The sequence below is a fragment of the Galeopterus variegatus genome, unplaced genomic scaffold (assembly GCF_000696425.1).
Source record: "Galeopterus variegatus unplaced genomic scaffold, G_variegatus-3.0.2 Scaffold8433, whole genome shotgun sequence".
Classification (NCBI taxonomy): domain Eukaryota; kingdom Metazoa; phylum Chordata; class Mammalia; order Dermoptera; family Cynocephalidae; genus Galeopterus; species Galeopterus variegatus.
In genome coordinates, this window is record NW_007734544.1 from 18,617 (window position 1) to 31,612 (window position 12,996).

Sequence of the window (12,996 nt, forward strand, 5' to 3'; positions counted from 1 at the left end):
ATTGACTCTCCTTCTAAAAGTGCAGTTTGGACCTCAGACATTATCCAGGTCATCCAAATGACCTGGCTTGCTGTGTGGGCAAATAAGCTCCCTTGGTCTAGGGTCCCCAGGGGCCCTCACACCCAGCAACTCCCAGCACTCACTCGGCATCAATCAGTCAGTGTTTGTGGCCCTTCCAAGCCATGGGTCAGGCCTGGAGAGCAGGTGCAGGAGGGCGTGGTGGGAATGGGGGCTTTCCACCTCATCTGCTCGTTCATCCCTCCATTGAATAAATATTATTGAGCACCTCATGTGTGCCAATCACAGCTCTAGTCACTTGGAATCTAGAATAACAAAAAATCCCTACATAGACCTTACATTGTAGAAAGGGAGACAGACAATAAGCATAATAAATAAGTATATTGTACATAAGAAGGTGACAGGAGCATCTTCACTGTGCCAGCCCTGGAGGTGGAACCACAGCCCCTGCCTCAGGGGGCACCTAGTCTCCAGCAACAGCAACTGGCAGAGGCCCCCCTCACACCGGAGCCCAGAACGCTTTTCTAGGCCCTGGGGGGAGGGTGATGGGGTACTTGCCTCCCCCTGCCAGGAGGGTCCCCCACCAAGGAGTAGGGGGGAAAGACGCATCCATGACCTTCCCAAAGGTAAAGCCTGCCTGGGTTCAACCACAGAATCAATATTCTGGAGAAGACTGCTACAGTTCACAGGCCCCAAGACCATTCCTCAGTGGCCTCCTCCAGCTGGCACAGGGCCACAGACAGGAAGTCAGGAAGAGGACTCCTGAGCAGCCAAAGCATCAGTGCAGCAGAGTTCACATGGGTGATTCATGTGGGTGCTTCTTCTCACCCTCACACACAGAACTAACGAGGGGGCTTCTCTGGGGTCTGAGCAGCTAATGGGAAAGGGGAGAGAGGCCTTCAGGACAGGCCCCCAAAAGGTAGCCAGCCAACAAGGAAGGGGGTATGGATGGAAACTGGACACAAGAGCTCAACAGGCCCAGCGGTCTGGACCACTTAATGCAGAAGCAAGCTGTCCTCTACACCTACAGCTCTCAGAGTATCTCAGTATAACCAAAATTTATAAGCCTGTGTGCAGCTCTGTTGCTCCAAATCCTCTAAAGGAAGCTCATAAAAGACATTTCTTTTAAAGCTGAGAGCTAGGGGGGGAAAAAAGTTACTTTCCCTAAAGCAGCCATATTGTTCTGTTGAACAGTAACAATGTAACAGGCCATGTCTCCCTTTTTCCCTTGGCTGCCAGGAAGCCCTAAGCCACTAAACACAAAGTTCCATTTTCAGTGATTCCATAAGGCCCCTTATCAGTATTTTATATTTTTCTCCATCATCTGGGCCTTCTATTTCAGAATATATATATATATATATATATATATTTTTTTTTTTTTTTTTTTTTTTTTTTTTTTTTTTNGCAATAAACCAATTCTACTGAAGAAGGAAATACCCTCTTTCATATTTAGAGAAAATCACCTGGGCTGGTGGCACAGGGAGTCAATACGGGTTTTGTAATACAGGGCTGGAGATAACCCACCCAGGTGAAGGCTGCCTCCCTCCCCTGTGTTCTCAGCCAGACGCCAGCTTTAGATTCCATCCTCTCTGCAGACAGCACTCATGTTTATAACCCCATCCAGGTGCTCTCCCCAAAACTCCAGACTCCTGTATCCAGCTGCCTCTCTGACATCCCTGCTGAGACGTCAAACAGGCTCTCAAACCCACATGCTCACAGTGAGCTCCGGCTCCCCCGACACTGCCTCCTTGTAGTCCTCTCAGGCCAATGGCAGCCCTGTCTTTCCTGTGGCTCAGGCCAAAACCTGGAATCCTCTGGCTCCCCCGACACTGCCTCCTTGTAGTCCTCTCCTCTCAGGCCAATGGCAGCCCTGTCTTTCCTGTGGCTCAGGCCAAAACCTGGAATCCTCTGATCTCTCTCTCTCACCCACTGCCCACACAGATCTGTCAGCAAATCCTGCTGGCTTACTTGCAAAACACAGCCAGAATGTGATCACATTTTACCACCTCCAGTACCACCACTCGGCTCTGCGCCTCTGTCTTCTCCTGCCTGGTGGGGTGGATGCTGTGGGGAGCTGCCCAGAACCCTGTCAGCTACTGGGAATGTTGCTGGCAGGAGCTCTTAGCTATGAGCCCTCGTGGTTACTGCCTTAAATGATCATTAATTTATGTGTCAACTTGACTGGGCCACAGAGTGCCCAGATATTTGGTCAAACATTATTCTGGGTACTTCTCTGAAGGTGTTTTTGGATAAGATTAACATTTAAATTAACAGACTGAGTAAAGCAGATGCCCTCTCTAATGTGGTTGGGCTTCCTCGGTGAAGGTCTAAACAGAACAAAGAGGCTGCCCTTCCCCTGCGTGAACTTACAGAGAGAATCCTTCCTGCCTGACTGTCCCCAGACGTGAGCTGAAACACGGGCTCTTCCTGGGTCTGAAGTCTGACCAGCCTTTGGATGAGAACTATACCACTGACTCTCCTGGTTCTCAGGCTTTCATACTCGGACTGGAACTAACCCATCAGCTCTCCTGGGTCTCCAGCTTGCCAGCTCACCTGCAGAGCTTGAGACTTGCCAGCCTCTGTAACCATGGGAGCCAATTCCTTATAATAAATCCATCAGTCAATCAATATCTATCTATCTACTCCTCAGCTAAACAGAGCCAGCAAGTCTCTTCCTGGATGTGACACAGGGATTGTACTCACACAATGCCTGGTCAGTGTCGGGGTATGAAGGCCCAGCTCCCTCGCCCAACACTGGACAACTCTGAAGGATCATTCCCACAGATTTGGCTGAGGCCCCCTGCTGTACCGCACTGAGGCCCATCGTCACTCAGCTTCTCCCTCTGCCCCACCCTGCTTCTGGCTCCTCCTTTCCACAGGTGTTGACCCAAGAGCACCTCCTGCTCACTAAACAGCATCTCAGAGATGGCTGCTGACCTGTGAGCCATGGATTGCTGCCCATGAGCCCCACCTGTGCCCCCCACAGCAGCCAGGGTGATCCTGGTAAAACCCAAGTCAGATCCCTCACTGCTACTGAGCCCTGCATGGCCCCAGTCTCTCCAGAGCACACCACAGTCCTACCCAGGCCCTTGGGGGTGCCCATGACCTCCCTAACGCCACCTCCTACCATCCTCCTGGGCGCTCACTCTGCTCCTGCCACACCTCTGTGCTAGTTCTCAAACACCCCAGGGTAACTCCCACCTTAGGGCCTTTGCACGTGCCGTTCTCTCCCCACCAGGAATGCCCCTCCCCCAGATAACTGCACCGCTTGGTCCCTCTCTTCCTTCAGGGTTTTACTCAGAACTCACTTTCTCAACATCTGAAACTGCAGCCCTCCGTGCCTCTGCTTTATTTTTCTCCTCAGCATTTACCACCTTTTAACATACCATCTTACTTGACTTATTTGCCCACTAGCATGTCATCTCCACATGGGCAAAGATATCTCTATTTGCTGTATCCCCAGAACCTAGAAATGTGTCTGGCACATAGTAGGTCCTCAACCTATACTTGTTGAATGAACGAATGAATCAATGAATACAAGTTGAGCTTCCACATCTCGACTTGGACATTCAGGCACCACCGCCCAGAGTGACACAGTTCAGGATCACAACCCCACAGGCCTCTCTGAACACTCTGGGCTCCTCCCCAGCACTCCCCTTGCCCAGAGAACTACCCTAAAATGGCAGCTTAAAATTTCCTAAAGTTCAGGATCACAACCCCACAGGCCTCTCTGAACACTCTGGTCTCCTCCCCAGCACTCCCCTTGCCCAGAGAACTACCCTAAAATGGCAGCTTAAAATTTCCTAATAAAGCTCCCCTCCTGGGCCAGCGCACTTGGCCTGGCTCCCCAACTCATGGGCGAGGCCCCCACCCACAGCTGCTTGGTTTACGGAATCCGGCAGCGGGCATAGCATGGTGGAGATGTCAGAAGAGAAACTTTCCATGACTGTTCGGGGCATGAGTAATTGCAAAGCTCTCCACCTCATTCCAATCCAGAAACCAAACAGTTTCTGGACACATTAGTCAAACACAAGGATTAACAAAGCCTCTTGCTTGTAAGTGCACAGAACAGCATCCTGGTGACCGAGGTGGTGGCAGAGCAGAGAGGATCGTGCTTGGGAGAGGAAGAGGCTGACATGTACATCCTGAGACCCTCTTCCAAGCGCTCCATTGCTGATGACCACCAAGAGCTTAAGGCTAAAGTCTACCAGAGACAACCAGAGCGCAGGCCCTGCTCTGCCTCCAGCTGATGCTGCAGAGCTGGCCGCCCCCGCTAAGTTTCCCTGGCCTGGAATCCTCCTCTCCCAGCCCTCACCTGGCTTGTACAGCACTCCAGAGCACGGCTCTGGCAACAGCTGCCTGCATTTCATTCCTGGCCACCTTGGGCAAGACATCTAACCTTTCAGTGCCTCCATTTCCTCATCTGTAAAGTGGATAAAATAACAGCAAATCACAAGGTTGTGGTAAGGACTAGACAGACTCACACATGGGAAAATGCTCAGGAGGTATTGGCTAACTCCCATAAGACAAGACCTCCCCACCCCCACCCCCAGGAGCAGCGGCTACCGTGTTTCTGATGCAGCAGGTGTAGGGCACCCCGCAGGCCAGGGGTCCAGGCGCGTTCACACACCCACACCACCCCTGTCCTCAGCTTGGACAGAAAGAGGTGTCTGACCAGCAGGGGGGCCCCCATGCACCCCCACCCCCAGGAGCAGCGGCTACCGTGTTTCTGATGCAGCAGGTGTAGGGCACCCCGCAGGCCAGGGGTCCAGGCGCGTTGCAGTCATGGTACTGGTTTTTGCTCCAGTCTTGGTAGTCTTCCCCACCACAGCACTTAAACTGAGAAAAGAAGCCAGAGGAAAGAGGAGCTGCCGTCATCACTGGGACCGGGGTGAGATGGCACGAAGGGGCTCCACCAGGAGATTGATACAGTTCATTACAGGCGAGCCACAGGGAACACATGAGGCTACAATGTCTGGTCAGAGCTGTCCAAGAGTGGCATGGCCGCCCAGCAGGTGGTGAGCACCCCATCACTGGAGAGGCATGCAAGCCAAGGCCGGGTGCTTCCTGGTGTGATATCCGGGTGGTGACTAAACACTGGACGGAAATGTCCTTCCTTGACAACTGGGCTCTACCTCCTTCATCTTCGTGTCCCTGGTGCCAGTGCTGGAGAAGAAGGCCTTTAAGGTCCCAGAGCCCACAATTCTATGAAAGTCCATGCACCATGACTGACCTTGTGCTCACCCTACCCTAGGAGCTGCCGTGTCCCAGCTCTCTCTGCTGAGATGGTGTGTACCAGACATTGTCCTGGGCACTGGAGAGGGTGAGCAAAAGCCGTGCAGCCCCTGCCCATGTGGAACCCATCCCCTGGAGGGAGACAGAGAGTAAGCACTACTGTGAAGGTTGGGGAGGCAGTGCTGTGCGCCCCAGATATGAAGAAATGGGGGAAGGAGAGGGAAGGGGTGGCTTCTTGTTGGGGGGTCAGGAAAGGCCACTTTGGGGAGAAGACATTTCATCTGAAACATGAACGACAGGAAGAAGCCAGCCCACATGTGCAAGGGCCCCACACAGAAACGAGCTTGTGTTTCAGCAGCAAGTGCAGAGGCCAGCATGTCTAAAACAGCGAGTGAGAGTGGAGGGGACGAGGTTGAGCAGGCAGCAGAGGGGGGCACAGGCCAAGCAATGCAGCCAGAATCAGGAGGGAGCTGGGACTGTGTTCTAGAGTGGAGGAAAGTCACTGGAGGGTGCAGCCAGGGGAGTGCTGTGATAGGAGGTCCTGGTAGAAACCCAAGCCAGATACCCTTCCAGAGTCCCCACGGTGCCCCTTAGGATTTATCAGGTCTTGGGACCGGGAAGTGCGTCTCTGTGGTACAGTTTATAGGGCATTTGCTTTACAATCTGACAGTCCCCAGTTCAAATCTTCACACCACCACTTCCAGCTGTGTGACCTCAGGCAAGTTGATCAGCCTCTCTGGGCCTCAGATCCTCTGTAAAGCAGGAAAAACAATGGCAGCTTTGCACAGCTGAGCTGTGATTACAGAGATGACGTGCATGGAGCACTCAGAACAGGGCCTGGCACCAAGCAGGTGCTCAATGAGCACTAGTCACCCTCTAACCCCATCCCAGGAGAAATGAAATCCCCAAGCCAGCTAAAGGCTGGTTTAGTAAAAACATCTTGCTCCACCGGAGCAGGACTCAGCCCTCCCAGCCAGAGCTGACAGACGCATCCCTGGCAGAAAAAGGCCTTCCAGAGGCTGCACCTGTTGTGACTACAAAGAAGATCTGAGCCAAGGGAGTGGCCGCAGTGGGTGGCCCTGGGTGTGGTGAGAGGGTGGTCTCTACTGAGGGCTAACACAGGGGACTGGGCCAGCTGAAGGCCCCAAGGTCATGTCCCAGGAAGTGCTGCCAGGGCTGAGTGGGCCTGTGGCCCTCAGACTCTGCTTGTTTCCATGCAGGAGAATGCAATGCTGACCACTGCGGCTGACACTTTACTGAGGTCTTACCATGTGCTTGGCACTGTTCTAGACCCTTCTCTCCAATTAAGTCAGGGTGATCCTCACAACACCAAGAAGGGACTATTATTATCCCCCTATGCAGCTGAGGAATCCAAGGCTCAGGACTAAATGAGACAAAGAGAAAAGCCACCGGGGACAGTGGCTGGCCCTACAACTGCTATTATTATTGAACCAATAGACATGGGTGGACCCGGGAGAGAGTGATAGTGTCCCAAAAGGACACGACGATCAACAATACATTCAAGGAAGTGTCTTGGAGGAAAGGGAGAAGTTTTGTTCTGTGCCCCAGTGTGGGGGAACTGGGATCCGTGAAGAGTTTTCTCCCCAAGTGAAGGGCTGCCCTTGACTTGACAGGGAGTGAGCTCCCCGTCACTGAAAGGACTTGGCGGGGGAGGGGGTTTGGGCCAGGGCAGGTCACTCTCACCTCAAGGAAGAAGGACCCTTGCCCACTGGAGTGGGGGGTACCCTGGGACCCCGCAAGGTGACTTGTAGCTACACCCGATCTTGCGGGGGTTTTTTTGGTGGAGGGGGCAAAGTAACCAGAGAGGGACAGGTAGGGTGAGGACATTCTTGGGCAGGTAGAGGACTAGTTGAGAAGGGGGCCCCAGCTTTACCACCCCAGTGGTCATCCATGCCCACCATTGCCTCCCAACATGGCCAGCCACCTGCTCTGGGAGTGAATAAATCCCCTGGCTCCTCATCCCCACGTTCTTAATTAAGCAAGACCCTGAATGGGGGGCAAGGGGCATGAACGTCTCTGACCCAAAGTGCCTGGCTCACCTGCTTCTGGACAAAGTCCATGATGTTTTTGAAGTCCAGATCGTCATAGTAGTTCTCAATTCCTCTTCGAATGCTGTCGTTCAGAAAGTCAATGGTCTATTTGGAAGGAGAAATTACATAGGAAAAGGAACACACACCCCCAGAGTCCAACCCAAGATTTCCTGAAGTCTGAACGGGTACAGAGCGCCGTGTGCCAAGGCAGCCCCCGCCCCACCTGCATGGAGCGCCCCCTCCACTCCCCAGCCTGAATGCCCGTGACCTCCCTGCCCACACATCCTCCCTGTGCCTCCAGTGCCCACCTGACTCCTGAATCCCTCTACCACGTCTGAGCAGGAGCGATTCACCCCATTTACAGATCAGGCTGAGAGACTGGGCCCAGCCTAGGGACACAGGGCTCTAAAGCAGCCACACCTGCCTGCCCAAGCTGGGATGCAGCTGTCCTGGCTCCCAGCCTGGTGCTCTTTCCACCCCCTCAGGGACAGGCCTGAGCTGGAATCTTCCCTTTGTCCTCTGGATCCCCTCTCCACACCCCTCCACCACCCAACCTCTGTTTTAGAGATGAGGAAACCAAGGCCCCGGGTCGCAGAGCAGGCTGGTTGGGGACCTCGCCAGGGCTGGGATCCAGGTCTCCTGACCTCCCATGGGGGCCTCTTTCTTGTTCACTGCAGCACTCTGGCCTGTGGACCAAGCGGTCCCACTCCTGGCTTGGGCCAGGACAGTCCCCACCGGGAAGAGCGCTGGCATGCTGCCCTCTCCCAGTCACACTGGGCTTTCTGGATCAATAGCCTGGCTGTTGTGCTGAGATTCCCAGAGTACAAAAGGCCCCACAGCGGGAAAGGGTGGGGGCGGGAGTGTGGGCAGCCCAGCTCCCAGTGTGACAATTGGAGCTTTCAGAGCACAGAGGCCGAGTATCAGCAGAGACTGGGGACAAAGGGGGAATTCTTGGCTCAGTGTGGAGAAAAGAGCTGGACAGTTCCCGGGGGAGGCACCCAGGGTACACAAGACAACAGGGCCCTGGGTTCCATGCCCGATCACAGCTCACCACCCCTCTCTAGGCCTGTTTCCCACTTCTGAATCAACCCCATAGGCCTATCTTTAAGGTCCCTTCCAGCTCTGAGGATGAAAGACTAAGCCGAGAGGGCTGTCAAGCCTTGTGGTTAAGGACAGCATCCCTGCAGCCATCAGGCCTCAGGCAGTCCATTTAACTTCTGACCCTCCATTTTCTGCCTGCAAAACTGGGAGGAAAATACTCTCTGCCTCAGGGGGATGTCACGAGACTTAAATACACTAGGCTAGGAAAGTGTTTAGCAGGACACTTGCCACACAGTAGGTCCTGGTATTGTTACTATAAATTTTTCTCCATTTTTCCAGGAGACAAATATTACTTCATACCTACCATGTCACCAGTGGAAAATGGCAATCCCAAGGGAAACTGAAGCCCCTACTCTTGTCCAAAAGACCTGCGGCAGTGGGGCAGCCTCTGAAGCAGGAGACCCGGGCCACCAGGACAAGCCAGCCCCTGGCCTGGGGGCCCCACAAACACCCTGCAGCCCAGAGAACGAGGTCACTTGTCCAAGCTCGCCCAGCTGGCCAGTGGCCAAGAGATGCTGGGACACCAGGCCGTCAAACTCCCAGGCTGGCATACTTTAAGATGCCAAGATAAGAACCCAAGGTCCAGTTTTGGGGTCATCTCCCTGAACTACCTCCAGTGTCAGGAAGAGGAAAAAAGGATGCAGAGGCCGCGTCCACCCTGAGGCTCGGGCTGCCCAAGCCACGCAGTAATGGAGGAGACCGACTCAGGGAAACAGCCCCACAGCCAGGTGGGAAACCCTCTGCTGATGACAAACAGCAGCTCTGGGGCAGACCCGGGACTGAGGAATACTGGACGTCAGCCCGAGAGGAGGGAGAAGACATAGGCTTTTGTGAGAGGCTCTGAACTCACCAGCCCACAGCCCAGGGTCTGGCGTCAGACCCCGGGGCAGGGGCTGGGTGACAGCTGGCTGCCAGCCGAAGGCCTAGGCAGAACAGCCTGAGGCTCCCAGGTCATGAAGCCTTTCCAGCCTCAAGTGCCTGCTCCTCTGGGTGATGAAGGGACTGGCCAGCCTGCTGGGGTGTAGGTGGGGGTGCCTAAGAAACACGACACCAGGGTGGGGTCAGTCTGCCATCCAGGGTGGGGCAGGAGAATGAGCTCACAGCACCCTTGGCTGAGCTAGGGTCAGGGGGTGGTAAAGGGACATGCCTAAGGCCACGCACGTGAGGTTATGTGTGTCACGGTTTCCTTCCACTCTCAAAGCAGCACAGACACAGTCCTGGTCTCCACTGGGGCTGCCCTTGACTTGACAAGGAGTGAGCTCCCCATCACTGAAGGGACTTGTCAGGGGGAGGGGTTTGGGCTGGGGAAGGTCACTCTCACCTCAAGGAAGGAAGATCCTTGCTCACTGGGGTGGGGGCACCCTGGAACCCTGCAAGGTGGCTTGTAGCTACACCTGATCTTGTGTTTTTTTGGGGGGAGCAATGTAACTGGAGGGGGATGGGCAGGGTGAGGACATTCCAGGCCAGGCACATGGGCAGACAACTGGTTGAGAAGGCTGAGCTAGGCACAGGGTGAGGACATGACTAAGGCCGGGCACATGGGGATGAGCGTGTTGTGGCTTCCTCCCACTCCCCAGGCACCGCAGACACAGTCCTGGTCCACCATGCCCCTCTGCGCCTACCCCAGCCTTTCCACTGGGTCACTTTGCTGTGTGGACCCCACAGAGCTGGTAACAGGATGGAATGAGAGCAGGAGGCCCAGGGCAGAGGAGAGGCTGGTGGCCCGTGGGGAAAGGCTCTCCCTCCTCAGACCATCCCTGTCCCTGAGCACTTTCCAAGGGTGCTGACTCTGAGGCCTCTTTGTGAAAATCAGGCTTCCATCTGGTAAGCTGAGCCGGCCCCTGCAGGGAAAGGAGGCCCCACGGGAGCCTCTGGAAACAGGCAGAAGGGACAGATGGTCCTGAGATCCTGGGCAGCAGCCGCCCCAGCTGCCATCAGGGGGCTCTCTGAGCACGGGAGCCTCTGGAAATAGGCAGGAGGAACAGATGGTCCTGAGATCCTGGGCAGCAGCCGCCCCAGCTGCCATCAGGGGGCTCTCTGAGCGTACACTGCTTCTGGCACTGTATGTGTGTGTGTGCGTGTGACAGTGTGACAGTGTGAGCACCAGAGAGACCAGTAATGCACTGAGGTGGCTGCTGTGATGGGGCCGTGGTGGGGATGGAGGGAGTGCGTGAGAAAATCCCACGAGGCAAGCAGGCTGTACAGTTTGTCAACTGTAAGGTGCTGTGCTAATGTTGACGGCACCAGCGATGTCTGACCACTCCCTTCCCCTCACCCCCTCTCTAAACCAGGTCACGCCAGCAGGAGCAGCTCCAGCGAGGACTAGAAACCACCTTTTGCGAAGCCCTGGCACAGCCGCGGAGGGTCACGTGGCCCAGGCTAAATGAAGCAAAGAGTAAGCGACGTCGAAGGCCATAGGGTTTTCTGAGCACATTATTTAAGCCACCAGGAAAAGCTACGAAGAACTATCCTTTCTAGTTCCTTCTCTTAAATCTAGTTTCAAAGCTATCTGGAGCCTCCCCCCCACCCCTCTCTGTAGGTGTTGGAGTGTTTTTTAATGAATGAAGAATGGAAAGGGGGTGGGGACATGGGGTGGCAGCTGCCCCAGCATGGGAGGCCAGAGGAGCAGGAAAAGGAGTGCCAGGGGCCACAGCTGCAGCCGCCCACCAGGCCGGCTGAGGGCACAGGGACCCCAACATCTCTGGGGATGGAGCTGTCCTGGGAGGCCCTGCTGCTGGCAGCCCACCTGTACCAACGCCAGCCTTGCTCTCATAACTCGAAGGGCAGGGTGCTGAGCCTAGGACTTTCTTCCTTTGCACCTGGGGCTGAGACAGCATCTCTGGGCTTTCCCCAGTCCCTCCAGAAGTCCCTCCTCACTGCCCCAGACCCTAGCCTCTGCTCCAGCCCTGATATAGTCCCAATCTGGTCACCAAGACTCAAAGAGAACCCAGAAAGCCAGAAGGAAAGAGAAGGCTGAAAGGCTCTTTGGGGATATGGGAGTCACACAGGTCAATCCCCATGGTGGGGGAGGGTTATGCTTCAGTGTCCCAAAGATTTGGGGCCCCCGCCCTTGCTCCCAAATGGCTGCCCACAGTGGGGCACACCAGCTGTGGGAGTCTGGCCAGATCAGTGCAGAACTTTCTTGACTTCTTGACCCACCAGCAGCTTTGTTTCGGACGAGAAGAATCTATATGTTCAGGTGCTCAGACAAGAGGGCCATGGTGCCGCCTCCTTTCTCCTGCCCCTGAACTCAAGGTCGTGACAGAGTCATGAAAAAATAAACGGGCTGGTACTCCCCACTGTTCCCTGGCCTGATGTCAGGTGTGACACCCTCTGATCAAAATAAAGAAAGAAGCTCCTCCTCTCCCCAACCCCGATAGTAAAGAGGAGGAGGCCTGGGATGGGGGAGGCTGGTACTCCCCACTGTTCCCTGGCCTGATGTCAGGTGTGACACCCTCTGATCAAAATGAAGAAAGAAGCTCCTCCTCTCCCCAACCCCGATAGTAAAGAGGAGGAGGCCTGGGATGGGGGTACAGATGTGCCAGCCACGGCCCAGGTCCCGCCCAGTGTCCCTGCTCAGCTCTGCCTTCTGGGAACACATGGGCAGGAGCTGACCTCTGACACCCTGACACCCTCCCCCTAGAACAAACTAGGACAACAGCAGGTGTCAAAAGGGGTGAGACCCAGACAGTTATGGAAGTCACTCAGGTCCTCCTGCCCTGGCTGGGGTCAGGGCTCTGTACCTCTCCTGCGTCTAATAGCTGCTCTGTGCCTGGCATCCCTGTGCATGGCCGCCTGCTCCTGTACAAGCCAAAAAGCTGCTTCGGTCTGACTGCTCGGTCATGCCTGTCAGGACAAGCCTCACCTGAGGTCAGGGGGTGATGGAGAGTTTCCTCCTCGTATCCAGGAGTCTGTTTACCTTTCACTGCCTGGCTGTGGCCATGGTGTGTGCACCTCCCTGAGAACCCAGCATGAAGTCATTAGCCTAATGATTTGTTCTCATTTGTCAAGAGTTAACAGGTAGCCTATGGCTCTGGAGGCTGAACTTGTTATACAAGAGCACTTCCAAAAGTTCATGGAAAGACTCATATTATCTTTTAATTCTATTTTTCCATGAACTTTTGGAAGTGCCCTCATATTGTTGCACAGGGAAATCCATCTTCTCTTGAGGAAAAAAAAAAAGAATGGAATTGGGAACTCACCTCCTCCTGGAAGCTGGCCTTGATTGCTCCTCACCTTCTCCACCTTACACCACCCCTTCCTACCCCCATCAACAGCCAGGTCGCTCCTTCCCCATCCTCACCGTTGGCCTGTCTCTTGTTTTACAGAGTTACACTGCCTTAAAGTTGGAACGGACATTATTTTTCTTTACATGGCATTTCCCCCTTGATTATAAAAAAACAAAGAAAATTTGAGAGCTAGGGAAAGAATATAAAGGAGAGAATAAAAATCACCGCAGTCCCATCCCTCAAAGGAAGTAAGAGTTAATATGTTAATATTTCTATTTCCTTTTGTCTTTTTCCAGAACCTTTTTTTCCCCCATTGTGGGGATCTTACTGCATTTACAATTTTGTTCCCCATTTTATAGTTT

General features: G+C 54.3%; 1 protein-coding gene across 1 annotated transcript in view; it reads right to left on the reverse strand.

Annotated features, from left to right (window-relative positions):
- The window catches only part of TSPAN15 (tetraspanin 15), a 69,611-nt gene that overhangs the window by 4,966 nt on the left and 51,649 nt on the right, over positions 1-12,996 (reverse strand). Inside the window, exons 5-6 of the mRNA XM_008592885.1 lie at positions 7,314-7,409; positions 4,741-4,857 (exon numbers count right to left, since the gene is read on the reverse strand). Coding sequence (XP_008591107.1) covers positions 4,741-4,857; positions 7,314-7,409 — 213 coding nt within the window. The remainder of the gene's footprint in view (positions 1-4,740; positions 4,858-7,313; positions 7,410-12,996) is intronic.